Below are 25667 nucleotides of genomic sequence, written 5' to 3' on the forward strand. Positions count from 1 at the left end.
TAAAACGCAAAAGTTTAGAAAGGGTCCATTTCGTTATTTCTCCGGCAGATTTCTTCGCGCGCGGAAGAAAAACCGCTGGTTGAATCGCGTTAAAGATATTGTGCAACGGGACCCTTGGCCCGCATCGAGGCAAACCGCGCGGGCTTCAAACATCCCTTTTGAACCGTCGGCCTCGGTGAAATTACGGGCGTCTAAGCGAGTCGTTCACGGCTCGCGAAACGCCTCTGGCACGATTGAAAAAAGGAATACGATAAAAATTCTCGAGTCGCAGTTAACGAGGTCACGTAATATACCAACGGTTCGCTCTTTTTCCATGCGGCAAAAACACAGTCGACCGTCGTCTCCCCGTTGTGTGTGGCAAATTTATCGACGATGTTTTCACGTAATTCACGCGAAGGTTGAGGCGGCGGAGCGCTCGTTACGGCACGACCGTAAGCGAACGCGTGTCGGAGGAATCGTCGTCTCGAGTTCACTCGTTAAGCCCAAACGAAGAATATCCCGGCTGCTATCTTCGTTCGCAAAATTTATCTCCCTAATCGGTCCTTATGCCGCGGAAAGCGGGTGTTTGCGCCAGCACTTGGCGAGGGAAAAATGTGTGCCCTCGAGCGTGCAATTTCCTCCGCGCCCCCAGCGAGCCGTTCCTCCGCTACACGTCCTCGCGAATCATTTCCCCATTTATCCCGCGACCTTCCGCTCGATTTGCCGACAACTTTCGCTAACGCAGCTTGCTTCTCCAATTTCCAGCCACCCGAAAGCCAAGGAGGGACGAGCTGGTGAACCGCTCTCGAGGTCGCTGGCCACCGGAGAACGCGAGCAAGATGTGATACGCGAGGATCGTCCATCGGAAAGAAACGGGGACCACGCGCAGTCTCGATAAACGAATCGACGAAAACATGTACAAAGCTCGAACCACCGCCTCTCCGTTCGCCTCGTTCTCATGGACCGCACCGTCCGCAGCGTCCATCCTCAGAGCGACGTCCGGGATCGCGTCGACCACGCAGCGCTACAGCAGCGTGGACAACGTTTACGGCGGGATCGATCAGACGATGCTGAAGGAGCTCGACGACGAGGAGGTGGAGTACACGCCGTATGGAGAACGGCCGGAAACTTACATCGTGCCTATCGTCTTTCTGCTGATCCTTCTGATCGGTCTCACGGGGAACGGGGTGCTGGCGCTCACCATATTGCGGCACAGCAATATGAGGAACGTCCCCAATATTTACGTCTTCTCGCTGGCCCTTGGAGATCTCTTGGCACGTGACCCTTGTTATTTCACGTGCATGTATCAACTCTGCTTCTCTGTATTCTTCTGTCTTTTTTTCAGTCATGTTTTTCTTGCTTTTCCAGACTATCTCCCTTTCGTATATCCTCGTATATTCCTTTCTTTCCTTAATCTTTTCAATTTTGTTCATATAATCGAATATCCTTGAAACCTGTTATCCGCAGGTGATATTATTATTGCTTTTCTTATTTTTCTGATACGTCTGCTTATTATTGCGATGCAGGTGATCGTAACGTGCGTGCCGTTCACGTTCACGGTGTACATTCTGGACTCGTGGCCGTTCGGGCTTCTGCTCTGTAAGGTCTCCGAGTGCGCCAAGGATATCTCCATCGGGGTCTCCGTCTTCACGTTAACGGCCCTCTCGGCGGACAGATTCTTCGCCATCGTCGATCCAATGAGAAAACTTCACACCACCGGTACGAGCTTCGATTTCCCATCCCCCTGTCTATGAATTCCGTAGCGGAAATTTCCGCGCGGAGAAACGCGAGAACGTAAAATATCCCAGAATTTCAGTGTAAATTCTTTCGGCTTGATTTAACCTGTTAACCGAGGCGTTATTCGATAGTCGAGTGTGTACGTCGTTTCCGGAGTCGAGCGCCGAAGGACAATATCAAAAAGTTCTAACAAACGTTTATATTTTATTTTATTCGAGAAAAATACTTTCGGCCATTCCCTTCGAAATCTCTTTCATATCTTCGAAGTTATATTCAGAGAATAGTGGCGCGACTGTCACGGTGATGGTAAAGAAGAGGTTTGCAGTGGATGGATCCGCGAATTCCCTCTGCTCATAAAAGGAAAAGTATTTCAGTTATAGCGCGCCGTAAAAAAAAAGGCGAACATTCTCCGGCGGGCAAGAATACACGTATCATCCGTCGTGTAACCTGTCCCGACTACTCGACTTTTATTGTTTAAGGTACAGGGAGGCGAGCGACGCGTTTCACGGTGATCGTCGCGGCGTTGATTTGGCTGCTGGCCATTCTCTGCGCCATCCCGGCATCTTTCTCCTACATCAGGGTTTTCAGGGTGAACAGGAACGTCAGCTTTCGCGTGAGTTCGGTCGAACCACCGTGATCACTTTTATCGTTCGAACTTTTACGATCGATTAACGAAACGAGCGACACTTCTACCTCACGATCCATTTACCCCTCCCATTTTCATTGACAAGATCAACCGCCGTTACTCCACTTACTTGTTCAAGCAAATTATCATTCCCGCGTCCATTTAATCGGTTCCTTAGAAAGATCTTTGAAGCTACTTGCCCTGTTCGAAGGCCTGCTACCCATTCCCCGAGGAGTTCGGACCGAATTATCCAAAGACGATTTTAGTTTGCCGTTTCTTCATATACTACGCGACACCGTTGAGCATCATCGCGGTTTTCTACATCCTGATGGCGAGGCACCTGATGCGCAGCACCAGAAATATTCCTGGCGAGATGCAGGGGCAGGTGAGTCGAGAGACCAACCCTTAGCGGGGTTCCCCTTTTATCCGGCAACGTCTGCGCCACGAGTATCTTCTTTCGACGTATTTCGACGTATTTCGACGTCTACGACCGTCCGTGATCCTATTAAACTTGAGAAGGCAGCTATCAACCGGTGCACGCGAGGGCCGACGGCGCGATGATACCTTTCGATTCGACTCGCGTTCCGCAAACTTCATGCTCGATGTTGCAAACTTCGACCTGCACTGATTTATCGTAGAAGAGACGGGGACTCGTTTAAGCTCGTGGCGCAATATTCGCAGGGTCGGGCGGAATTTCGAACTAAGTCCGGGCAAAGTTTTTAGTCGTTGACGGAGAAACGTCGAGCGCGCCTGTTCTTTGGGGCCAGGTGACGCGCGACTCGAGTGACAACGATCGCGTTCGATTGTAGGTGAAGCAGGTGAAGGCGCGCAAGAAAGTGGCCAAGATGGTGATGGCGTTCGTGATCGTGTTCGCGGTGTGCTTTTTCCCCCAGCACGTGTTCATGCTCTGGTTCTACATCCACCCAACCGCGCAGAAGGACTACAACGCGTTCTGGCATTACTTCCGGATCCTCAGCTTCTGTCTGGCGTTCACCAACAGCTGCATCAATCCTATCGCTCTGTACTGCGTCAGCAGCACGTTCAGGAAATACTTCGACAGGTACGCGTGAAATTCTATTTGAACTTCCGATGTATGACGCCTGGATAATTGAGATTGCATGTGCATTTGAAGCTCGCGGGGATTCAAGTTTCGTTTCCCTGATGGGTGGTCGTGTTTCAACGGAAATTAGCGATCTATCGATAGAAAGTATGCAGTGTAAAAGGAAACTTGCCGGTAATACGATACTTGTCGCTAACCGCTCGTTCGACCTATTTCCATAATTCCCCGCGAACACGATAAAAATTTCATTGATTAACTGGCAACTGATGCCGTTCCACGTCGATTGGTGACTGCTCTCGCTGCTGCAATTCATTTACCGCACGTCGCACGGGTCTAGGCGAAAATCGATCCCGGTTGAACCCATCAAAAACTGAAACGAATCGATCGCCACCATGAATATTTATTATCGCGCGACTGCCAGCTGGAATAGAGTTTTATACAGAGTACCAATCTGTCTCTCAAGTTTCTATCAATATTCTATGCATACCCGGCTGGTTCCAATAAACCACACAATCGCGAATTCCCCTCTAATTCAGTTTCGCGTGATCTTATTTTACGTTTGAAAATTCTATCGTCCGGAACGCTCTCGCGGATCGTTTCGATCCCTCGAAAAACGGAGGAATTCTCGCGAGTAATTAGAGACGCGGGATCGTGTAACAAGCCAATTTGTAAGGTGGAATGATCGTTCGCCCGCGCTTCCTTGTTTTAACGTCGCAACGTGGGGGGACTAACTTTATCCTGGACAACTAATGAACTGTAGTTGGTAAACTGCGCGAACTTTCTCGCAGGTACCTGCTGTGTTGCGTGCCGAGGAGGATCCGCAGGCGATACCGCCGCTCTTCAGACCTGACCTCGCGAGGACGTGGACAGAGTTTCTCGTTGATAAGCTCGAAGAGGTACGACTCTCGTCGCGGGCAACGAAGCGTGCATCTGTCCATCCTAGGGACCGATCCGAGGGCCAGTATCCCGATCAAGGAACAGGAAACGACCATTAGTCTAACCGCGTGCCCGAACGGTGTCGAGGAAGGGCTGAAGAGCCATCGAGGCTCGACGTCCGAACAGCCGATTAGTCGCGAGTGCTCGTTAAAATCCAAGGACTGAATAGTTTGGCAATTATCCAGCGATCATTGGTAACACGTGCACACCAAACGCGCGCGTGCTCTACGTTCCTCTTTTTTTTTTTTTTTCTCGTGAGAGACTGTCCGCAGCGAAGGAACAGACATATCTTTAAGTTAAGTGCCACGTTTGTTCGTGTGACGCATCTCATATCTCTCGTGGGTTTCCGTCTGAGTCTCATTGTCTCTTCTAAAATGCACCAGCGAAGAAAGCTAGCTTCGGGTATCGCGACACGTGGATCGCGTTGCGATATCGCAAAGACTACGATAAGTAGCCACGATTAAAGCGTATTGATTTTTGTGAATAAAATTCAGACGTCTAATCTTGTTGTTTCTCTGCTTCACTCTCGTCCCTTTCCCGGCTCTCCTATTTTTCCCCTCGATAGAATCGTACACAGCCAATCCCACGCCCGTGTTTTCGCGTTTTCGTCTCGCGTGATCGATAATTTAATTTACCATCGAGAGGGTCCATTATTGCCGCTCCCGGGGAAAGTATCGTTTAAAACGCGATATAAATCCAACTTCGGGACGCGATGCATCGGAGATCGAGTGCTCTCTGGACAGCAACGAATCGTTCCACCAGGGATTCGGTCGACGTAGCGCGCTCGTCGCGAGGATCGAGCCCGGAAGTCGCCCCTTCTGACTTCTGACCTTCCGCGTCGTAACCACTTTCCGGCTGTACGAGAGCCTGGGGACCGGAGAGGGATACCTGGCAGATATGTATTCGAACGACTACGATGATGGTACACTTATGAATTCCTATATCAGATGGAGCAAGAGGTACAGAAATTCACGAACGTCACTTTCCATTTACCCTTCGGATGTTTCATTGTTTTATACACCTCCGCGTTCTCCATCTGCGCCACGGTTCACGGTGTTCGCAACGGTGAAACGCGGAGGTTCTACGGACCGATCTCGCTAACTTTTTTTCTGCGCAGACTGGCGAAATTACATCAACGTACCCTGGAAATTTACCGAGAGAACGAGTACATGCATCGAAACGACAAAGGTGCGTGCTCGAATCGAAATCCTTTCCATCGGCGCGTAACTAGGTTAAAGTTCGACGCGAACACGGTGCTCGTTATTGTGTTACGATACGTTCCACGGTTGTGCGGTTGTTGACAACGTCGGAAGGATAGAATATTCCTTGATTCGACTATTCACCGCAATTCTGCTCTTGAATTCCTGATTAACCTCGTAAATGCGATACAGGGCGCGGAATTGTAACCTCTCCGCAGCAGCGTGACGAATCGATACGCGCGCTTTGATTGTGGAAAATTTGTCTCGCAGACATTTCCCGTTTCGTTTGACACCGCGATGACACTAAAGGCCACGTGGCACGTGTTAATATATACGAAATCCAGTGGGCGAATGGAACGCCGCTCGTCTCGCTGTTTATATTACGAATCTGTCCTGTACGCTCGCAACGTTTCAAGTTGAAATGTAGGGAAATCCCTTTCATAGATGACAGTTATATCGGTCGAGCCGACGCGGCGTGCCGTCCATTCGTTTTCGTTAATAAAGGGGATACCGTTGTAACTGTTTAATCTTCGAGCAGACAAACGATCTCGACAGAGAGCGAAGAGGTGAAGGCTGACGAGGAATTCTGCTGGAAATGCAAAGGGGAACCTATGGACGCGGAGGGAGACGCGGCCTCGTTTCCTCACATACAAGATCTCTGCCCCGCGGACAGAAGAAGAATAGCCCAGCTAGTTAAGCAGCTGATTAAGTAAATTATCCTTCCGGGTCACCTCGCGTCGCGATATATTTTTTATTAAATACCCAGAGAGAAACGACTCGTTCATTCATTCCATCCCTCCATTCAACTGTTATCCTCTTATATCGAACCCGCGCGATCATTACTGTCCCAGTTTTTACTCGAACGACGTTATTTAAGCTGACGTACAGATAGACGTATACGACAGCGCTTAATAATTAATTTCGCTCGTTTACAAGCGGATATTACTTAAATCCGTTTTTTTCTTTGTCCACGTTTTACTGCACGATCGTTCGTGTTATCCGTCGCCACTCGATCCTTCATTTCCCGCCACTTCTGTCGCGTGCACCTCGCGTCTCATAATTAATTTTAACGGCAAACAGCGCGTATTTATTTCACCCGCGTGCCGCGACCGATCGACTTCTCATAAATTATAACGTACGCCGTCAATTGTTGGTAATAACCTGCGAACAGGGTCAGAAGGGATTCATCACGGAAATTGATCAGCGAACAGCTATTAAAAGTTCGACCGCGGAGTTCCAATGTGTTCGTCAGCGCAGCCGAGCTGAAATAACTTTGGGACACGATCCTGTTCACCGGCTATACGTCGAAGATTATCCCTGGTACCCTCGTATTTACGAGCGGCACCCTCTGTTTCAATTAGGATAGGTACGCGCGCTGCAGCTGTCGCGTATTGTTTCCCGTCTTCTCGTTTCTTTTCTTTTTTTTGCCCGCGAAAATAAAGTGACAATTAGAAGTTACGTAATTAACACGAGGGGCGAGCCGAATGGTCGTCTCGTTTTACAGGAATTTTATACGCGAGCGCAGTTACAGCGGGTTGGGAAAAAACGGAACGCGGAAAAAAAGAGAGACCGCGCGACTAATTCTGGCGGGAAAATGAATCGACCGGATGCCCTGGGTCGTTTTCATTTAAACTAGTGCGCCGCTAATTACGTTATTCCGCGCGGTATTGCAATTTTCTATCCGGTTTGTGGAGCCAGCCATCCTTTTTTTGTTTTCCTCGCGCAGATGCACCAAAGAGATGCGCGACGCCAAGTCCGAGCTGGTGGTCAACGAATCCGAGAAGGAAGCGATGAGAAACCAGTACCAGAAATCCCTGGATCGTTACGAAACCGACAAGAAGCAACTAGAATATCAAGTAACGTCGTTTCGTCCATCTAGATGCGCGCTGTATCGATGTGCTCATTTTTACGATTACATTCTGGGCAAAGGGTCGTGATCGGAAAATGAGGGACAGCGCGGTGAAACGGAGAAGGGGTCGGTTCTGATAAACGACGATGGGGGGTGAGCAGCCTCGATCTACGTCGGTAGTAAGTGTCTCGTAAGACACCCGAGACGCACTAGTCGATCGTAAAAGTATAGGCGTCGATTAGGAGTTCGAACGCGAATGGTACATAGTTACCCTCGTAACTTTAAATCAAAGTCCTTGGTAAATAACTCCGCGTAACTACATGGGACCTTGTTCCGAGTTGTAAAAGCATCGCTGTACGATATAGTTTAAGCGAACTCTGAACCAACGGGGCAATAGTGCGCGGGGAAGTGATTGAAATTTCGTTTTGTCGAGGCATTGACCGCGTTTGGCGCGGTTTAACTTCGACGGTTAAAGGGGAACCGGTGGATTTTGCGGCCGAAACCTGTTATGCTATTGATGCTTCGAATCGAATAGAAAAAAAAAAGAAAAAAGGGAAACACGGAAACACGAAACGGACTGGGAAATTCCGTTTGGTATCGCGTTTCATCATGTTCTGTTAGCTGAACCAGGCGCGAGCCGAAACGAACGAGCTGAAGACTCGAATTGCACATATCCTAGAGTTGTTGACACGGCAGATAGGGACCCAAGAAAAACAATTCCTGGAACTTACGGAGACTGTCAGGGAGCTGGTGCGAGAAAAGTCCCGTTTGCAGAACGCGCTGAACGAGAAGCAGACGGAAACCAATACGCTGGAAGGAAAATTCCAAAGGACAATGGATCTACTCGAGGCTGAGAGATTGGATCGCGACAAAATCGCCGCAGGGAGGGTTCACCAGGCTTGTCAAACGGAGGATCAGGAAACGATGACGTAAGGGAACACGATTAACGACCGGATGAAAGGAGGATAGACTTAATTCTCTTTCGTAAATGAAAAAGTGGATGCGGCGTTCCATCTGTTTCTCGAATGGACGACGACAACGGCGAGAAATTCCGCGATGAAATTCTTTCATGCTCAAATTGAATTTTCGCTCGTCATTTGCCACGCTTGCTGGAAATAAATTAGTTTGATTTTTGATAAAAAAAAGTCGAGGGAATTTAATTCCGGTTCGGGAACCTCATTGCGTCAATATTTCCACAGGAGGAGCATTCAAGAGGAATTCGACAAGGAGTCCATCTCGTGTCGTTCGCAAAACGTACGAATCAAGAGCAAACACGATCTGGACGAACCCACCACCGAAGGGACATTACTGCGAGAGCTGTTCTTTAGGAAACCGAGCGTCGAGGAAAGCGGAACCTTGGATATCATCCCCGTTTTGTCAGAAACGGACCTGCAAATTAAACGATCCAGCTCTATCCTCTTCCCTTGATGTATTATCCAATTGTAATAAAATTCCTTTCGTGCGGAAATATTGACGAAAGTCCCAATTTCTGGCGATGTTCAATTTCCTAAAAATATAGAGTTATGTGAATTCAGGAAAAATAGGTAAAATACAAGCAACAAAACAATAAAGTGGTACTACTGATGGATTTCCGCGGCTTAAATTAAACTGCGTTACCGATGTTGGACATTGCAGACATCGATCGATTCGAACAACTATTTTCTGAAATATACCGTACGAAAAATTTGTTTAATCAAATTTTATTAGGCTACACACTTGAGCTTAGATATCAGTTAGACTTGGAATGTTACATTAGCGATGTGGAGACAGCAACGAGTTAAAATGTATCCCAATTGAAATATAGTGTTATACTTTCCATATGTTACACTTTTTCTGAGGGTTCATTGGGCTACCCAAGGGACAAGAGTATGCATCGGCGAAATCTTGATTGTTCGAAAGAGACCCGATGGATCTTAATCGCGCGATGCTGTGTTGATATAATTTGGCTTCGATTATTAATCTATCGATCTCATCGGACTTGTCGCGTGTGCACCACAACTTAAACAAAAATAAAATAGTTACATCGATTAGATATCGATACCTTGAAATTTCGATTTTACGTTGAAAGAATTTACGTTTATTAAATAAGATGCCTACATTTGCGAACGATAGAAAGAAAAGTTGATCGTTGCTGAACGTTTCCAAGCCAGGCAGTGCCGAGTCTGGTTTGCCGTTTATTATTTCCCTTCGTTTGTACGCTTTGAACGCAGTTCTTACTCCCATGGTGTCTGACATATTTTCGTCAAAGGTTTGATTGCCGTAATTCTATGGAGCAATTTGCTGAAGGTTCTTAAACGGTTCTCGCGATAGTTTCATTAAGGATATAATTAATTATCACCTCGACTCGCGGCCCAGAAGGCGTCCCATCTAAAGTGTAATTATTATACTGTCGGACGAAACACTGAGCGCTCTTGTAATACTCTTTCGTCATTGTTTCTGGCCAATTTATCGCCTCGCCACGTTCGTTGTAAAGACGCCCTGGAAATATTTTCTGGTTAGTAAAGTTGCCGATATTATCGACTTTGATGAGAAAATGCTACGAACTTAGCTCGTCAAACGCATGATATAATTCATGAGCCAATAAAAATCCAGTCAATGCATAATTCATCGTGCTGTGAAAGAAAAATATTATAACTAAAGACGATTCCATGAATAATCAATTAGATACTTTTCTACGTACTTTGGCTGAGCAGTGCTAAATAATGGTTTCTGTAGATTGGCCAAGGGAACGGCTATATAATTTCGCAGATCAAAGGTTTGTACTTGCTTATATCATATAATTGTCACGTAATAAGGTCTTACTTACTTATCGAGTTCGATTTACTCAAATAAAAGGCATTGATCGTCAAAGGATCGACGATCCATCTAAGAAGAAAAGTACGAAATGAAATTCGAATATTCAATCTTCGTAGAATTTCAATCATTACACGAATACTTACGGTTTCTCCGCATCTTCGTTTTTTAGACTTTGTAGTTCCTTCAATTTGTAGTATCTTTGAAACTTCAAAGCATTCTCGATGTACGTCGGTCCCATCTCCAGCTACAAATTAAAGCCATAGCAGACAATTTCCTCAACGTTCACGACATTATTAACAAAGTAAAAATTAACGTACCCCGTGAAAATAATTTGCCATGACAGTCGCATTGTTGTACCACTCCGGGTAACCGATGTATCTCTTTACAGATCTAATTCTTTTTAAAGCAGTGTCTTTAATCTCTTCGTTCGGCCAATTCGAATTCTCGATATCGATCTCCATTTCCTTTTCCATATCGTCCAACGCGAGCAACGCCTGACGAGTCACAAGTTTCGCATTTAATTCCTATCCTCGTATCGATAACACGTTTCTTACCATCCTCTTCGTATCACTCGAGAAGTGTCTCCTCGCGTATTCGTACGCGACGACGTCTTCCATTTTCGCCTCCGCGATGCATAAGTCGGACCTGTGAATAATTTGAAAATAATCGCGCCGCCCGTGGCGATGTAATTCGGACGACTAATCCAAATTAAATCGCCGTCACGTGCCGCTGCATCCCGTGCACGCCATAATCTAAATTGGACCGCATCCGTATTCCGCTCGGGCCACCGTCCCACTTTCCATAGCTGCGTCAGATTCACCGCCAGATACCCGTTCGAACGTTTAATACTTTCCGCGTGTTACGACAGCCTCGCTTTTAATTTCCACCACCAGTCACTTCTAACCACTTTCGACTCTTAATCGAACGGTAATTCGTAGTACAAACCTGACCTCCTCTCCCGGCACGGCATCGTCGTCCATGCTCGCGAACAATTCTCTCATCTCGTTGGTAGTCCTCATGATTGTCGACGAAACGAAGCTCCAATGAAGGTAATTCACTGTGCGAGAGACAATAAATTGGAATAACAATTTCTAATCGATACGGTCGATCTTACCTATGGTTCTACTCGGAGATTCGTCGAGCAACAGGACTAAGTCCTTGAAATAATTGGGAGAGGTTACTTTGATTATCGTATCTTCGGAAATATCGACGTTCGATTCTCGAAAGATGGCGATTATTTTCTCAGCCCAGTTTACCTGCAAAGAATATTTTTGTTATCGAAAGTTCTATCGAGAGACACTCGAAGCGAAGTAGACACTTTAACCTTGGCATTTTTCGTACGGGGTCCTAAACTATCGTACCACCTTTGAAAGCCCCCTACAGTCATATTTACATAATCATCTAGTAAACTGGTTATCTGTAAATTGCAGTTCGAATCAGTGGTAAATTTAGGATAACAAAATTCTGTTAGAGATTACCGAAACCTTGGACAATTTCCATTCGAAATTAAGTAAATCCTCGACATCTTTCTCCAGCTGATCGGTCGTTAGGTTAAATCTTACAGCCTCAGCCATGGTTAAAATTATCTTCATAGCGAAGTCCCAATGTTTCTCGACTGCCCTAACGTGGTTTTTATCGGTCTCGTTGAAGAACACTTCCGTCATCCACGAGTACGGTGGCATGTTGGGAACGTCTAGCTGCATAAATTCGAGAAGAAAAGCAGTGAAATCGTCGCGGGATCGCGAGTCGATCACTCACCACCGCGGTTATCTCTGTCGAATTAGCGCCGTATATCGTGACACGGACATCGTGAAATAAATTGGACCCACTCAAATGGGAGTAATAATCGTCGATGTCCTGCCATCTCTGTTCAGTCCCGTTCCACTCGTCTAGTTCCATTAGAATCGGCCATCCACCGATGTCGTTCAACATCGACACTAACGGCTCCACACCTTGTCTCTCCATAGCCTCTACGAATAATCCGAAGCGATCGAATCGATGAAACGTTGCGATTTTCCGCATGAATCTTTGCTTAGCGGGTGAATCTAATCGATACCTGTGTCCATGCAAACGTTGTACCATTGCTTCGCTATTTTCACAGGAAATATTTCATCGTGTCTCGAGTCCTGCTTCAACATCTCTAAAAAATCGATCTCGTTACTGCCAGTAGAAGTTGGCGAGACGTGCGAAACTTACCCCTGACCGTACGTTTGTTCTCGATGGCAGAGGCCATTCGTATTTGCCCGGGATTCCACCCGGTTAGAAGTATATGCGTCCTTGCCAGATTGCCGCATGCATATTCATAGAAGTCCACGCACGGATCAGCGGTGGCGTTCATGTTCGTTAGTATTCTCCTAGCTATTTCATACGACCGTAAAAAGAGAGAGATTCTTTTCTATTCGCGCTAAGTATGAACGTCAATTTACCGAATTCTTTGCATCCCTCCGTCAAACAGATGGAACGCTCGTTCCGTTCAACGGCGATCACATGTCCGTCGACGAAAATCGCGAAACAAAATCTGTACAACAGTTGAGAATAATTTTCGGAAGTAAGAAAGAGAATAGTCGCATGGTAAAATTCTAACGAGGGGAATTATCGAAAGGAAAACGTATACGTACAAGAGAATTTCGAGCAACATTTTTAACGAAATTGCGCTGCCAATGTTTACGACGATACTGATTACGGAATCTGAATTTCTACAGAACGTCGAGCCAAACAACCGGCGATTATTTTATATCATGTAGGCGTTACGCGATATCGCTGTTAATCGCTCGTTCGAATTGATTCTCGCGTGAACATTTCCAGTCCATTGATTCGCGAGGAATTAATTGTAGCCGAGCAAACGGATTCGAAAAATTACTTCCCCGCATTATACTCGCGGCATCTGATCATGGGGAAATCCATTTCTCGAGTCGTATTTTCGTGAAAAGGTATGGAAGAACGCAGCTTCTCTCGTCGACTTTTAAACGAGCCGTTCATTATCAATATTGCGAATTGTTGATTAGAAGGTAATAGTATCGGTATTTCCTGACCAGTGACTCGAACATTTCTGCAGATATCGGTACTGTAACATCTCCTATTGCCGGTTGCGTAACGGTGCGGTATTCTCATGGAAAATAACGAAGGCGCGTTGCTTAATTACGGGGCAACGTCGTCGCAATAATTATCGTCCGTCTGAATATAGTTTCAGCGTGGAATTTATTGTAGCATTTGTTGATCGAAGAGAATTCTCGCGTCGACGAGCAAAATCGCGACGAAACGAGGCGGAAACTTCTCTGGTTTTCCGCGTAGTAACAACGAACTGATAGACGTGTACCCTTTTCCTTTGTAGGTGGATGGGAAGCAAACCACAAAATATCAAATTGACGTCAGCCGAGCGTTTCAGCCGACAGTTTTGAAACTGTTGCATTTATTTACATCAGTGATTGCAAAGAAATAATATACATACGAAGCATCGTTGTAAACGTACTGGTTTTCTGTTCCTCGTTTCGAGCATTCCCTCTATTTCATTTCTCGTTTCTCTATTCTCCTCTAAAGCATGTATATCTTCGTCCCTTTTACGGCACACTCGCGAACACCACGACCATCTCCGCTCTCGTTTATTTAATATTGCCTCATCGAAAATGGAGCGCAGCCTTAAACTAATTAAATCGCTGTACCGTTGTACTACTGCCACTTTTAGTAGAGCGAGCAATTTTCTTTACTTCTTATTTTAGTTTTCCTGTCTCTCCGCTTTACTCTGTCCCCTCTGTCGAATCGTTACTGTTTAACGGAGGCAAAACGGCGATAACACGCTTAATTCGCGTCGCTAGTAGAAGGATTATTCGTAGGTATATAGTAAGGCGTTATCGAATGATCGTGGATACAATCATCTGATGATTTAAAAACGCGTCGCTGTTCGTCTCTCCCTCTTACGTGTCTATCTAGAAACAAGACGTTTTGTTATATTGAAAGATAGGCAGAAATTTGTGTAAAACGATTCATCGATTTCTCACTCCCATCGAAATGTAAACGTGTAGGGAATTACGGAACGAACGAATCAAATTGTTCTTACTGTACGAAACTCAGTAGAGAAAAGGCAGAAACATTGGTTGAAAAAAATTCCACAAGATTCAAGGTATTTTCAGAAGACACGTTTCAGATTTCTACGTATATATGTATATATATATATATGAATCGTGGGTCGTTTAAAGAACGTGGAAGACGGTCTCTTTCGAGGCGTCTCGCGTCAAGTGGTGAGCAATCGAACGCGACACGGGTACGCAATTTCACTGCGAATTAGCTGGCGCAAGCTGATACGACGTGGTCGCTTGTTTTTATTACTTGTTTCGATTCACCGATAATCTTAGGGCAGGGAATACTTACTATAGAAATGCCATAATATTTACAATAGAACGACGCGTGAACACTCGCGTGAATTTGATGGATCCTCGTCGGCAACTACGACATCTTTTTCCCGACCAAGAGAAATCGCTGATCTACTCAACGTCGAACGGTCTAAGTCTATTTATTTAATCGTTACTTTCTAAAATGATAATCGCAGAGCGGTTTCGTGAGCAGCAACGGGGGTAAATGAACGTTTATACATCTGTACACGATAGTTCCTGCGTATACGTGCCTATATCGCCAGGGTTTCGAACGGTTCGACGACAAAATCTACTGACCGCCTTCTTGTCTACGAGTGTATCCGGATTATTGCACAGTTTACTCGAAGTTACACGAAGTCACTTCGAACGAACAAACAGTAGAGTGTAATTGAAAATTTTGAAATTTTTTCTCATCCAAGAGATTATGAAACGATCGCAAAGGCATTAAGTAGGTCAACAGCAGTCCGCTACTTCGCGATCGCAATCCGCTGTTTCGTTCCGTTTGAAACCGTGGCGTCTCCGCCCTCCTGTCTCCCCTCGAGTAGTTAATTAAACGTTAGTAGATAAAATGTCTTCATCCGTAGACGCATTCGAGGAATGCACTATATCAAAGAGAGAACGTTTTCGCGTGCGATGTGCACTATCTTAGGAACAGTCGTTCCGACGGGAAAGAATAGCCGTCGAATCGGCCCCGTGGCGCGCCCCTTTTCCTCCTCTTCGTTCTTTCCTCCTTTGCCTCCCTCAAATCTCTTCTCCCGCGGAGAACTTTCCTGGGTAACGTTAGACGCGCGGAATTTTTCAGCCGCGATCTGCATCCAGATAGCCGTGAAACTTGCCGCGAAAACTTTCAAGGGAAAAATTCTACGGACCCTCTAAGGCATGCCTAAGTACGTGATACGGTAGTTGAACGGTACGCTATCCAAAGGAGAGGAAATAGTTAACAGTGATCTGAACTGTCTTATGTACACACGACGCACCCCTCCGCGTAACACACTCGAGCACACCCAAGCACACACCGGTTTCTCGCGTAGCACGCATACCCGGGGGGACACGACAAGCACTCCGTCGCGGTTCGAGGCGAACGAATTTAAATCCACTGTCAGCGAATTATCCTGGAACCACCGCAAAGCATCCTCTTGAAGGCCTGCCTGAACTCTGGTGAAAATACAGTGTATATCACAGGGTTCAGGGTGCTGTTGAAGTAGCCCAGCCACAGGAAGACGCTTGCAATCAACTCCGGTGGCTCGCAGACCTCGCACGTGGCACGGAGTAACGCTACCAAGAAGAAAGGCAACCAACACGCGACGAACGCCCCGGTGATTATCGCGAGCGTTTTTGCGGCTTTCCTCTCGCGCTTCGACTCGATCGTCTCGCGTGTTCTCTTGGTGGAGGAGCTCGAGTGGCTGCTAGAAGGATTCGTCACTGTTGTCGTGGTCGTGGTCGTCGTCGTGGACACGGCTGACGGCGTCACTGTGGTCGACTGCGTCGCGTTCGCACCGTTGTACGAGGACGACTTCTCCGGCGAGATCGACGAGTGATCCGGCGTGGATCTCGTTATGGTGAACGCCGTCGACTCCTCCCTCGGTCTGAAACGTACGGGATCGTTCGTGAAACGAGAACCACGCGGCTCGTTACCGCTCTCTTAACGTAATATAAATATCCGACGAATCTGTTTAACGAAATTTAATGAAATTTCTACTTCGAGCGAGACTTGAAAAAAAGTCCAAGTAAAGTGATCGAGTAACAAACTTCCGTCGAGGGTGCTGTATGGTATAAGCGTGCTTAGCGATTCAGCAACGTAATTAATCTGGACCGAGCGCGGGGGCATCGGTCTGATGGAGATCGTGAATGGCGCGCCCCGCGCCTCTGATGGGAATCGTTAAGGCGCGCCGCTAACGAGTCTCGTAACCGTGTATATCTATTCAGAGTCGTAAGGAAGCGGAACCTTCTTGTGACGAGTCTAAGGATGCCTCTTCTTTCGCGAGGTGGTTGCACGATAGTCCCCGGTCTCTTTCTGATTCGCTTTCGTGCCGCCTGAAATATCCTCCAGTACAGGAATAGAATGGCCAGCAGGGGTGCGTAGAACGTGGCGCAGGTGGCGAAGATCTGGAAAGTATTTCAAGAAATGCCATCTGTAAACCTGCCCTTTAAAATATCTTTCTAAATGTGTTACGCAAACTATTTTTCGTTCCTTCCCTCCGTATCTCTCGACATCGACTGGTACGTCGATCGACGCGAACGATTCGACTTCGATTCGTCAGATTCGCTCGCGGCTAAGTAATTTCATTAACGCGGCGGGATCAATATCGAAATAATATCAGGCGGATTCTGATTTATCAAGGTGCACCCACCTGGTATGCGGTGTCCTGCGACACCAGACACGTTCCAGCTGCTATACGGTCCAAATAATGAGGATCTTTCCAGCCAAGTTGAGGCGCCAACGAGATTCCTATGGACACCACCCAGACTGCGGCGATCATCATACAGATCCACCGTGCATTCCTTGCCTGGAAGTAAAGAAATTCTTTCACCGGTTATCACACTCCTGCATCCGCGAGTCCCACACCTCTGGGATTCCTTTTTGGCCGCCCCCCGACATTTTTATATCGCGCCAGCTCGAGATAATATTCGGATCGAGGTTACAAGGCTACCGCGTCGATGTCGTTCTATCGTTCCGAGTAATACGAAATTCTTATTCTCTCTATCGACGACCCGTAAGTTACAACTATCCTCTCTATTAAAAGGGTATCGCCATAATCCGTGGTTTCGGATCTCGCAGCAACGACTGGCCTCGAACATGCGGGCGCCAGTACCAGGATATTACAGAATTTAGACTCCATCAAGTATTAACCGTCACCGATACGACACCAGCTCGATTGCCGGGTACAGAGTTACCTTCGAAATTTCCGTCGATCCCATCCGACAGTGGCGAGCAGAACCGAGTTTCGCGTAGAGATCTTTTAACGTCGATCAACGTTAATTAAACGGCGCGATCGAACTCTAATTCTAATTACTGACGTCTTCAGCGACGTTTCTGAAGAGTAATGCGCATTATCTCACGATCGCTGTGTTCCACGCGGTTCAATGAGAGCCTTTCCAGGAAAGAGGAACAAACAATTCCACGCGGGTGCACGCAATAACCCTACTAATTGCATCCTCCACTTTAATGATCTCTGGTCGCGCAAAGGGAGCAGGACACCGGAGTCCGATTATCGAATTGCATTCTACGATCAATATACGACCGTTCCCACAGCCGCGTCCTGATCTCCTTTTCGACACTGTCGCCCCAACGGGGCCCGTGGCCACGTGACGTAAGTTCGCCACTCGTTACCAGCCAGAGTTTCTCGACTACCTGTCGGGACCGCGGCGTTGTTAATTAACCTGTATATAATTGAGATCGGTGACTGCCCAATATCTGTCGACCGCGATAGCCACCAGATGCAATATCGAGGCAGTGCAGCAGAGGACGTCGCTGCTAGTCCACATGTCGCAAAGTCCAGGCCCGAGCGACCATCCTGAGTTTATCTGCAATAAACAGAATTATCTGTTAGAGAGTACGCGCAGTTTGCTTCGTCGTTCGATCGATTACATCTAACCCTAAGTGAATCCTAACGCTTCACTTTAACGCTTTCCTCGTGCGCGAACCGTACGCTTAACGGGTTTCATATCTCAAGTGTAAAGGTGAAACGGTTCACGTCGAATCTTCGAAAGAACGCTTAGACGTCGGATCTGCTTTTTGTCGTTTCAAAGGGAAACATTCGTGGTCGTACTTCCACCCTTATAGTTTGTTTCATGCAAGTGCATACACTCTCGTCTCTCGAATATCATTCGAGGCGAGAATAAAGTCGTTTGCGAAACATCATTTCCGTTTCACGGAGCATCATCATCTTGCCGCGCTTGAAAAGGAAGTTTAATTACAATGGTGTACCGTGGGAGAAAATATAGGAACGGGAACCGAAGGGGTCTGAAATTGTAATATCAGCTACTACGATAGAAACTGTAGTAATAACGGATGGCATAATGAAAACGACTGTAGCGGGTGACTCTCGACGGTGGAAATTCCTGGTAGCTAAGGCCAGCTCGAATTGAATTGTGCCTCCAATCCGGGATTCCGTCGACACGAAAATCCCCCCCGTATCCTCTTCTTTGTGGCAAGCGAAAACTACGCGACATACTCATTTCCAATTTCGCACACGCGCGAACAGTGCAATTGTGGATGTAAATAACACGCGCCCCGTTACAAAGTCTGTGACACTCGTCGGGTAACAAAAAAATATGGCAGACACGCGAATGTTTTTCTTCGTCTTCCGTTCGATTGGAAAAAGAGAGGGAAATGTTATTGCAAACCAGCAATTTAGTAGAACGCGCGCGTTCGATCGATGTACCTTCTAATTGGAAAAGAATTCAACCAAAATAAAACAAGCCAGTCAACACAGGATAACATGGCATTACGGTGAACGGTTGAAAGCGTTCATTAAATACGGAACGCAACGCGAAATGCATTCTACAATAACAACGGACATAAAAAGCTATCAATAAATCTGTTCATCCGTTGTTATTACAAGAATAAAAACACGGGATTAAAAAGTTCAACTTTTCACCGGCCGTCACGCTGGTTCTACATCCTCGCATGGAGAGAATATTAAAATCACTCGTAATTATTCAAAACCTTCACCACTACATATACTATAAAACAGCTTCGAAAATGAAACTAAAAATGTGATCACAGAAACCCTTCGAACAGATAGAGAAAAAATGATGCTTTTGAAATCAGTTCTAGTTCCGTCTCGATATCTCAATCGGTTGTCGAGATATAAGAGCTCAAAGTTTTGACGGCACGCAAGATGGCGGCGGAAGTTATGAATGGGCCCTCGAGCCAGATGACCGACATCCTTACCCGGAAATGCGTACGTCTCAATAGCAATAGTAAAAATACCATCGTCTCGCCGTCTGACACTGACCGATGTACGTGACAGACGGTTGTGATAGGTCAATGACGAGGTGCGAGCAGGAGGTCTGAGTCCTTTCGACGAGACCACAGTAACGAATTAAAAATTACCCTCTTCGACGATTCGAAAATCGTTTATTAAATTATTATAATGAATAAATAATAATAAATTATTATTTCGTTTATTGTATTAAATTTTAAGGGTCCCTTTTATGGTTTTGTTCGTTTATTACTTTAAAGACGAGAAAAAGGAAGCTTCTCGGTTATACTGATGCAGAGTAAGATGTCTACGATGAAAGATCGAAGACCGGAAGGCACGGTCCAGTGCTGCTTTTACGACAACGAGCTCCGCAAGATTCCACCCTCGTAATTGGCCTAGTTGTCGGTCAACGATCAGTCATTTTATCGATTCCTCGTACAAGTACCATTGTAACATGTGTCTAGAAATTTTCGTCCCCGCTGGCAGACACGTGCGCAGTGTCGCGGAGGCTCATTCTTATGCATCCCGTCGACGTAAGGGGCAGGGAATCGGGAGATTAATAAAAGGGGAGGCGAACGGAGAAGCACCTGTTCTAAAATGCATGTAACTTTATGGGGATCCTTTTGTGCCAGAAAGAAAAGAGCAGCCTTTCCTTTGCCTTTCTTTCGTTACGTTCCGTCGTTCCACTTCGTATATACAGAGGCGACCGAACGGGAATTTGTCGTTTCGACGTTCCACTATCTCCATTTTTCCCTTTAATGAAACTTTCCGTATTAAGGGTATTATCTAGTTAATTAAGCGTTAATTAAACTCCGCGCGTCGAGCTGCACGGAAAGAATGTCGCGTACAAAGCTTATTTTCCTTAATAGAAACAAGCAAAGTCACTTCCCGATGGCACGCCGCGAAACAATTTTTATAATCTATCCTTTCGGTCGACAAAAGGTTCATACGCTTTAATCGAACCGGCCCTGAAGCGAGGCTCGCGTTAATTTCGATAGAGATAAAGGGCAAGGAGCAACGAGATTCAAACACCGTCGCAATACCGTCCTCCGAGATAATTAATTCACCAGTAATAAATAATAAAAATGGCAATTGTGTCCGCGGTATGAAAGCCATCCGTACAAAGCCACCGCGAGTTCCGCGCAGAGGTATTGTACGGTATATTTTGCACAAAGTTTAATTCAGCGACGGCTGAAAGACAAATACAACTGGAACCAGGGACCACGAGCGTGTACCCGTTTCGCGAGCGAGCGGAAGCAAGTTTCTTTAAAAAACAGCACACTTTTCAAGTTCAAAACGCAGTCTCCTCGAATTAGCCGTCGAATGGAATTCGTTAAGTCCGGCGATTAAACACTCGAGGGAAGAAGTCTCGAGCGTACCATCGATGGAGCGTTCCCCATGGCAACGGGATTCAATTCCCAAGACGAGCGTTCTTTTTTTTTTCTCTTCTTCTTCTTCTTCTTCTTCTTCTTCTTCTTCTTCGGCAGATCCATTACACGATGAAGCAAGACGATCGGAGTTCGTGAACGTAACTGCAACGCTGGTGGTCGTGCATCAATGTGTTGAATACAAGCTATCTGAATTGGAAAGCGTTTGTTCCTGTACAATAGAATCTCCGGCTTCGGCCACCGCAACGGATCGACCTCGTAAATCATCTGCTGGTGTCAGTGCGCAACATAGTCGTAAGGAGATTAGGATCGATACGGCCGGTATCAGAATTCCAGTAGGCCGAATTTTTCCGCTCCGGGTGGCCGCGTTGCGTGAATTCCTACGATTATCGCGTTGATCGCGTAGCCACGCGGATTCGTCGCCCGATTTCAATCGCTCCGCCGATTCTTGGACCCGCTCCAAAAACTCTGCGAATCCATCGCGACAAATTTGCCGGCCAGTGAACATTCAATCAGTGAACTCGAGGCCACTTCTGCTTCGCTTCACTCCTTTCGAACAGACGATTAATTTTTATAGAAACGCTCCCTAGTATCGACCGTAATAATGGTCCGGATACTTAGCGATCCAGGTGATACAATTTTGAAATCGGTTTTGCGACGATTTCTTAAAATCCTGCCGCTTTTACAAAGCCACGTTTAATTCTTGATCAATTATACGAAGTAGGAATAGAATTAAAGGCTGGCTTTCATAGGTTTATTCGATTGGACTTTTTTGAATTCCAATGGCGCGGTAGTAACTCGGAGGTGGGTCGATTCGGATCGAGTACGTGAGGAGATTAATGTCTCCATTTCAATGCAACAAGTGCCGAAACTGTCACAACACCTGGCTCGAAATGAAGCGCTTAAAACAGTCGCACATGGTACGCGAAACCGTCGAGCTCTCGAACTTCGTCTTACGTCGATCCCGGCGTTAAGCAAACACCACTTGGCAGAACTTCTCGTCGGTGGAGCCGATTCGACTGTACGCTGTAACACTTGTCGACTTGATCGACGATTGAGACGGCAATCGTGAATGATTTCGATTTCGACGTAAGTCGTTTCGCCGGAGATTCGATCGAGAAATTCCAAAAGAAGTTTCAGTCGCGCGATCGAAACCGAGGCTCGTTAATTAATATCGATCCACGGCGAGGAAAGATGGGAATCGCGGTGCGAGGGAAGCCGACGAAATAAGGTCTTAAGTATTACGTCAAATGGCTGAAGCGAACTCAATTTCCACTTAGATTCGGGGCCTCGGTTATCTCGGATAAATGGAATCAGGCCAGACTCGTTGAATCGAGAGGCAACCGCGCCGGTTAAATGAGACGGCCACGCACAGTATAGAACTGAAAGTTACCGAGGGAGCTGGCCAGGGTGGGAAATTAATGACACTTCACAAAGGATACAATTCATGTGAGAACATTACTCCTCGCGTCGGCCCTGAGAAGCCCCAAACAGAATCTCGTCCTTACCCTCGGCTCTCTAAAAAATTCAATTACACGCTCTAGAAAAAAAAATACAGACCCACCTTTGTCGACCCGCTACACTTTGTATTTTTTAATAGCCGTCCTACCAAAAGAGACAGTTAAAGACTCTATATATATACCCGGTCACGTATCTTTGGTAACAAGAATTTTTCAGCGGAGAGACTCGCGACGGCCTTTGATAACGCCGTTTCGGAGCCACGTAACTTCTTGCGGTAATTAGCGTTCTTTCTGACGTTTCAGCGAAAAATTTCGCGCGAAATCGGAACGAGGTCGGCTCAAAGAATTCTCCAGACGGGGGAACGAATGGTCCGTGGAAAGGAGAGGACGGTTCATAAGAGCGGAGTACGAGGGAAGGATATAGGGGTGGGACTCTGGCGCACGCCTGCTTAAAAGTCCATTCGTGGTATTGGAATCCGCCTTCGAAAGTCAATCGACTTTTGTCTTTGCCACCGATTCCTATCCCTCGCTTCGCCTCTCCTCGTTTTTCTTCCACCGTCGCCCCCCTCCTCGGAGTCTATAATTTGAAGGCTAGACATAAAAAAAGATTGCAAGCGCCATGCGTTTAATAAAATTGTTTCCCCGTAAAATCGTGTCGAGGTCGGCGGCAATAACTCCGTCTAAGGATGGGAGATATCGTTATAATTAACCCTTTTCACGGGATAAAATTTCGTTTAACGAACGAGCTTGCAGCCATTTTTTTCTTTAACGCTCAATCTCCGTTGCGTTTCTGGGAGAGTCTGTTAAGAGAGGGTTCCCGTTGAAATAATTTCTTGCTCGCCCGGGTAAAGTAATTGTCGTTCTCGGTTTTTAGTTTGTAACGGCGGTACGAATATCGCGAGAGAACGTCCGCGATACCGAGAAGAAAGTGATCCAGAAAAACGTGATCCACCGACGAAATGGAATGGGAGTATATTCGGGTCCGAGATCACGAGAAGTGGAGCGGGCGAACAATAACGAACGGTACACAGGCGCCCCGAGATAAGGACGACGCTATAGAAAGAAACTTGCGCCCTTTTTGCCGCGCGCGCCAGGCGATTCTTTCGAGTGAAGAAAGCCGGAAGTGCCAGAATGCATCCGCATTTAGGACACATTTAACAAAACCGTGGAACGCCACCTTCGAAACGGCGAAATTTCCATCACACTTCAGGCGGTCGGACAAAAGGGTTATATTTTTCCTCAAGAAAATAGTATCGCCGCACTTTCAGCAATTTCACCACCACTATTCAGTGTTAAACATTTTTCAGCGTTCAAGGGTTAGAAATTGCCCGAAATTTCACGCTCGCGCTTCTTTCTTCTCGCCGTTTTCTAAAAGTGTGTACAAGGAAGTAAATTCTGCCTGAATCTCCAGCCACCGAGCCACCCTTTCGCACGCCCTCTTACCTACGGCCCCGACGTGTTTAGAACGCATTCGATCCGGAACACGGCTAAATTATCAGCCATCCGAAGAGTAAATAATTTCCTTAGACACCGTAAAGCTTTAGGGCCTCGTTTCTCTGGTAAAAGTTAAAGTACAAAGTATCAGGGGGTGAAGAGGCTTCGATAAACAGCGAGTGTCGCGGTAAATACTGCTTAAGCTTTATTTTACCGTGAGCTTCTTTTGCCCTTTCGGATTTTCCCTCGTCAGCCGTTATACGCGTGTGCAATCAACCGAATGAACGCTCCTCTGAAGAGCGTTTCTCGCCCGTAATACGCGGAAGTGCTTCGATCAATAATTTGTTACTTCCATCCGAGGTTCGCTACAAACGAAAGATCCGCCTTGAATGCATGCAATCGCGGGTGGATCTTAACAATTCGACCGATCCTCCGCGCGGAACGAGGATCGTCACTTAGATATTACGTTTCGGTGGAAATAAACGCTTCAGTCGCCGGTTCAACTTAACCGTTTGCGGTTGCTCGATAGAACCGCTCGATGCCTACACGATTTCGCAATCAAGACGAGTTCAAATCCCATTTTCATTTACAAGATATCTTTAACGTCATTCCTCGAATGCGAGACTGTTTTTCCTTTCAAAAAAGGGGGGCAATAATTTATGCGAATAGGTAACCAGAGAAATCGGATACGCGTACGAACCGCGGAACGTTTGTTCCTGGTACGATTCGTTGCATCGAGAGACAAACGGTTTCTCGGTGGCTCACGGGTACAAGCAATTTTCCACGGAGCGCGACGGATGGTCAAGCGCATCTTCCGGTTGCATATACGGGAAACGAGGGTAGCGCGCGACGAAGCGGAAGGATGTCGAGCAATCGAACGGACCTTTCAATAACCCTGCCGTGTGTGGGACGGGGCGAAAGATGCATCCGAGAATAGAAATGTCAGAACGGGGTAGATAAAGGGTGGCTGGTTGAAAAATAAGTAAGGAAATCCAACGGCCGTATCCTCCCTCGTGTCGCCCATCGCGCAGCAGGGCAAAATAAATCGAGACCACCGGAACCATTCGGGAGAATTCGTCTCGCGCTGCTTACTGCGCGCGAAAAAGGGATAGGAAGGCAAACAGCGATAAGTCACGTGCCTACTTTTTCACCTACGCCGTTCGATTCTTAGACGAGCGCGTCAGCATTAATAACGCGAACCTCTCACGTCGACATTTAAAGAAGACCCTGCGAGAGAGACCGTTCCAAACGAACAATGCTTACCAGCGACAGACAAAGGCCGAGAAATTTCCGATTGAATCTAGTTATCTCGATTGATCGAAATTATTATTCATAAGGTTCGTTCAATATTTTCATCGAGCCTCGCAGACGGAAGTTCCAAAGTGTTGTTCGAAAATTACACGGCGAAGGGGGAAGAAGTTCTCGAATAAAAGAGAACAGCCTTGAAACAGAACATCATGGGAGGAATTTAACGGACATTGCGAGCGTGGTAGTTACCTGAGCGCAATAGCGAGAACAGAGGCGGGCCTGGTAACTGTGAATGTAGAACTGGCTGAACGTCCAATCGTCGAAACGTCCCTCGTTGTAAAAAGGGCGGGCCAAGGCGAGAGGTGATATCGTCGTTGGTAAGTGACTTCTGACTAGGGACGTAGCAGAGAGCTCGCGGAGAATGGAGAACTTATCCGCGGGAAAAACGATGGAACGCGTTCGAAAGACGCTGGCGAGGTTCAAAGTTCCCGGCACCTCGAGGGGCGAGGTCCAACGTGGCTGCTCGGTGAACCGTACACGAGATTTGGAATCCGTTTCGCTCGAGAATCTGTCACGCGGCCTCTCTATCCGCGATTACGCGAGCTCCATCACATTACCGCCTATTCAAGCGAATTTCTAGATTCCAGAGATTACGCCGCGT

General features: G+C 46.7%; 4 protein-coding genes across 5 annotated transcripts in view; 2 read left to right on the plus strand and 2 right to left on the minus strand.

Annotated features, from left to right (window-relative positions):
* Positions 1–789: 789 nt before the first annotated feature.
* Positions 790–4734, plus strand: LOC143426518 (neuropeptide CCHamide-1 receptor-like). Of its 2 annotated transcripts, none has more exons than XM_076900043.1 (6): positions 790–1253; positions 1506–1698; positions 2196–2329; positions 2553–2726; positions 3151–3401; positions 4190–4734. In XM_076900043.1, exons 1-6 carry the CDS (start codon positions 894–896, stop codon positions 4500–4502), a joined length of 1425 nt encoding a protein of 474 aa, XP_076756158.1. In that variant the 5' UTR covers positions 790–893; the 3' UTR covers positions 4503–4734. The 2 variants fall into 2 exon arrangements, with proteins under 2 accessions (XP_076756158.1, XP_076756167.1); XM_076900052.1 differs by having other exon boundaries at positions 2553–2730; positions 3160–3401; positions 4190–4541.
* Positions 4735–7275: 2541 nt separating this feature from the next.
* On the plus strand, positions 7276–8837 carry LOC143426190 (uncharacterized). The gene is made up of 3 exons (XM_076899474.1): positions 7276–7392; positions 8007–8314; positions 8585–8837. The coding sequence occupies exons 1-3, from the start codon at positions 7276–7278 to the stop codon at positions 8811–8813; spliced, it is 654 nt and encodes a 217-aa protein (XP_076755589.1). The 3' UTR covers positions 8814–8837.
* Positions 8838–9133: 296 nt separating this feature from the next.
* On the minus strand, positions 9134–12853 carry LOC143423176 (membrane metallo-endopeptidase-like 1). Its single transcript, XM_076894304.1, has 18 exons — positions 12800–12853; positions 12608–12699; positions 12378–12539; positions 12238–12321; positions 11940–12151; positions 11666–11878; positions 11506–11598; positions 11296–11437; positions 11127–11238; positions 10736–10826; positions 10499–10675; positions 10325–10425; positions 10192–10250; positions 10066–10117; positions 9930–9997; positions 9724–9863; positions 9483–9650; positions 9134–9383 (listed from the first exon to the last, which is right to left on the minus strand). Exons 1-18 carry the CDS (start codon positions 12817–12819, stop codon positions 9192–9194), a joined length of 2178 nt encoding a protein of 725 aa, XP_076750419.1. The 5' UTR covers positions 12820–12853; the 3' UTR covers positions 9134–9191.
* A 2147-nt stretch (positions 12854–15000) lies between these two features.
* Positions 15001–25667, minus strand: part of 5-ht1 (serotonin receptor) — a 28043-nt gene continuing 17376 nt past the window's right edge. Inside the window, exons 3-6 of the mRNA XM_076892482.1 lie at positions 17930–18073; positions 16900–17055; positions 16494–16654; positions 15001–16134 (exon numbers count right to left, since the gene is read on the minus strand). Coding sequence (XP_076748597.1) covers positions 15648–16134; positions 16494–16654; positions 16900–17055; positions 17930–18073 — 948 coding nt within the window. The 3' untranslated portion in view covers positions 15001–15647. The remainder of the gene's footprint in view (positions 16135–16493; positions 16655–16899; positions 17056–17929; positions 18074–25667) is intronic.

The sequence above is a fragment of the Xylocopa sonorina genome, chromosome 1 (genome assembly GCF_050948175.1).
Source record: "Xylocopa sonorina isolate GNS202 chromosome 1, iyXylSono1_principal, whole genome shotgun sequence".
Taxonomy (NCBI): Eukaryota; Metazoa; Arthropoda; class Insecta; order Hymenoptera; family Apidae; genus Xylocopa; species Xylocopa sonorina.

What these genes read in the sequence shown, in the direction of transcription:
- LOC143423176 (XM_076894304.1), bottom strand. Translation starts at nt 12,819, where the DNA reads ATGTTGCTCGAAATTCTCTT. An exon ending in GGAGGGATGCAAAGAATTCG is followed by an intron (nt 12,540 to 12,607) that starts GTAAATTGACGT and finishes CGTATGAAATAG; the next exon opens with CTAGGAGAATACTAACGAAC. An exon ending in TGGCAAATTATTTTCACGGG is followed by an intron (nt 10,426 to 10,498) that starts GTACGTTAATTT and finishes TTTAATTTGTAG; the next exon opens with CTGGAGATGGGACCGACGTA.
- LOC143426190 (XM_076899474.1), top strand. Translation starts at nt 7,276, where the DNA reads ATGCGCGACGCCAAGTCCGAGCTGGTGGTCAACGAATCCGAGAAGGAA. An exon ending in AGAAGCAACTAGAATATCAA is followed by an intron (nt 7,393 to 8,006) that starts GTAACGTCGTTT and finishes ATGTTCTGTTAG; the next exon opens with CTGAACCAGGCGCGAGCCGA. An exon ending in GAGGATCAGGAAACGATGAC is followed by an intron (nt 8,315 to 8,584) that starts GTAAGGGAACAC and finishes ATATTTCCACAG; the next exon opens with GAGGAGCATTCAAGAGGAAT.
- LOC143426518 (XM_076900043.1), top strand. Translation starts at nt 894, where the DNA reads ATGTACAAAGCTCGAACCACCGCCTCTCCGTTCGCCTCGTTCTCATGG. An exon ending in GAGAAAACTTCACACCACCG is followed by an intron (nt 1,699 to 2,195) that starts GTACGAGCTTCG and finishes TTATTGTTTAAG; the next exon opens with GTACAGGGAGGCGAGCGACG. An exon ending in CTGGCGAGATGCAGGGGCAG is followed by an intron (nt 2,727 to 3,150) that starts GTGAGTCGAGAG and finishes GTTCGATTGTAG; the next exon opens with GTGAAGCAGGTGAAGGCGCG.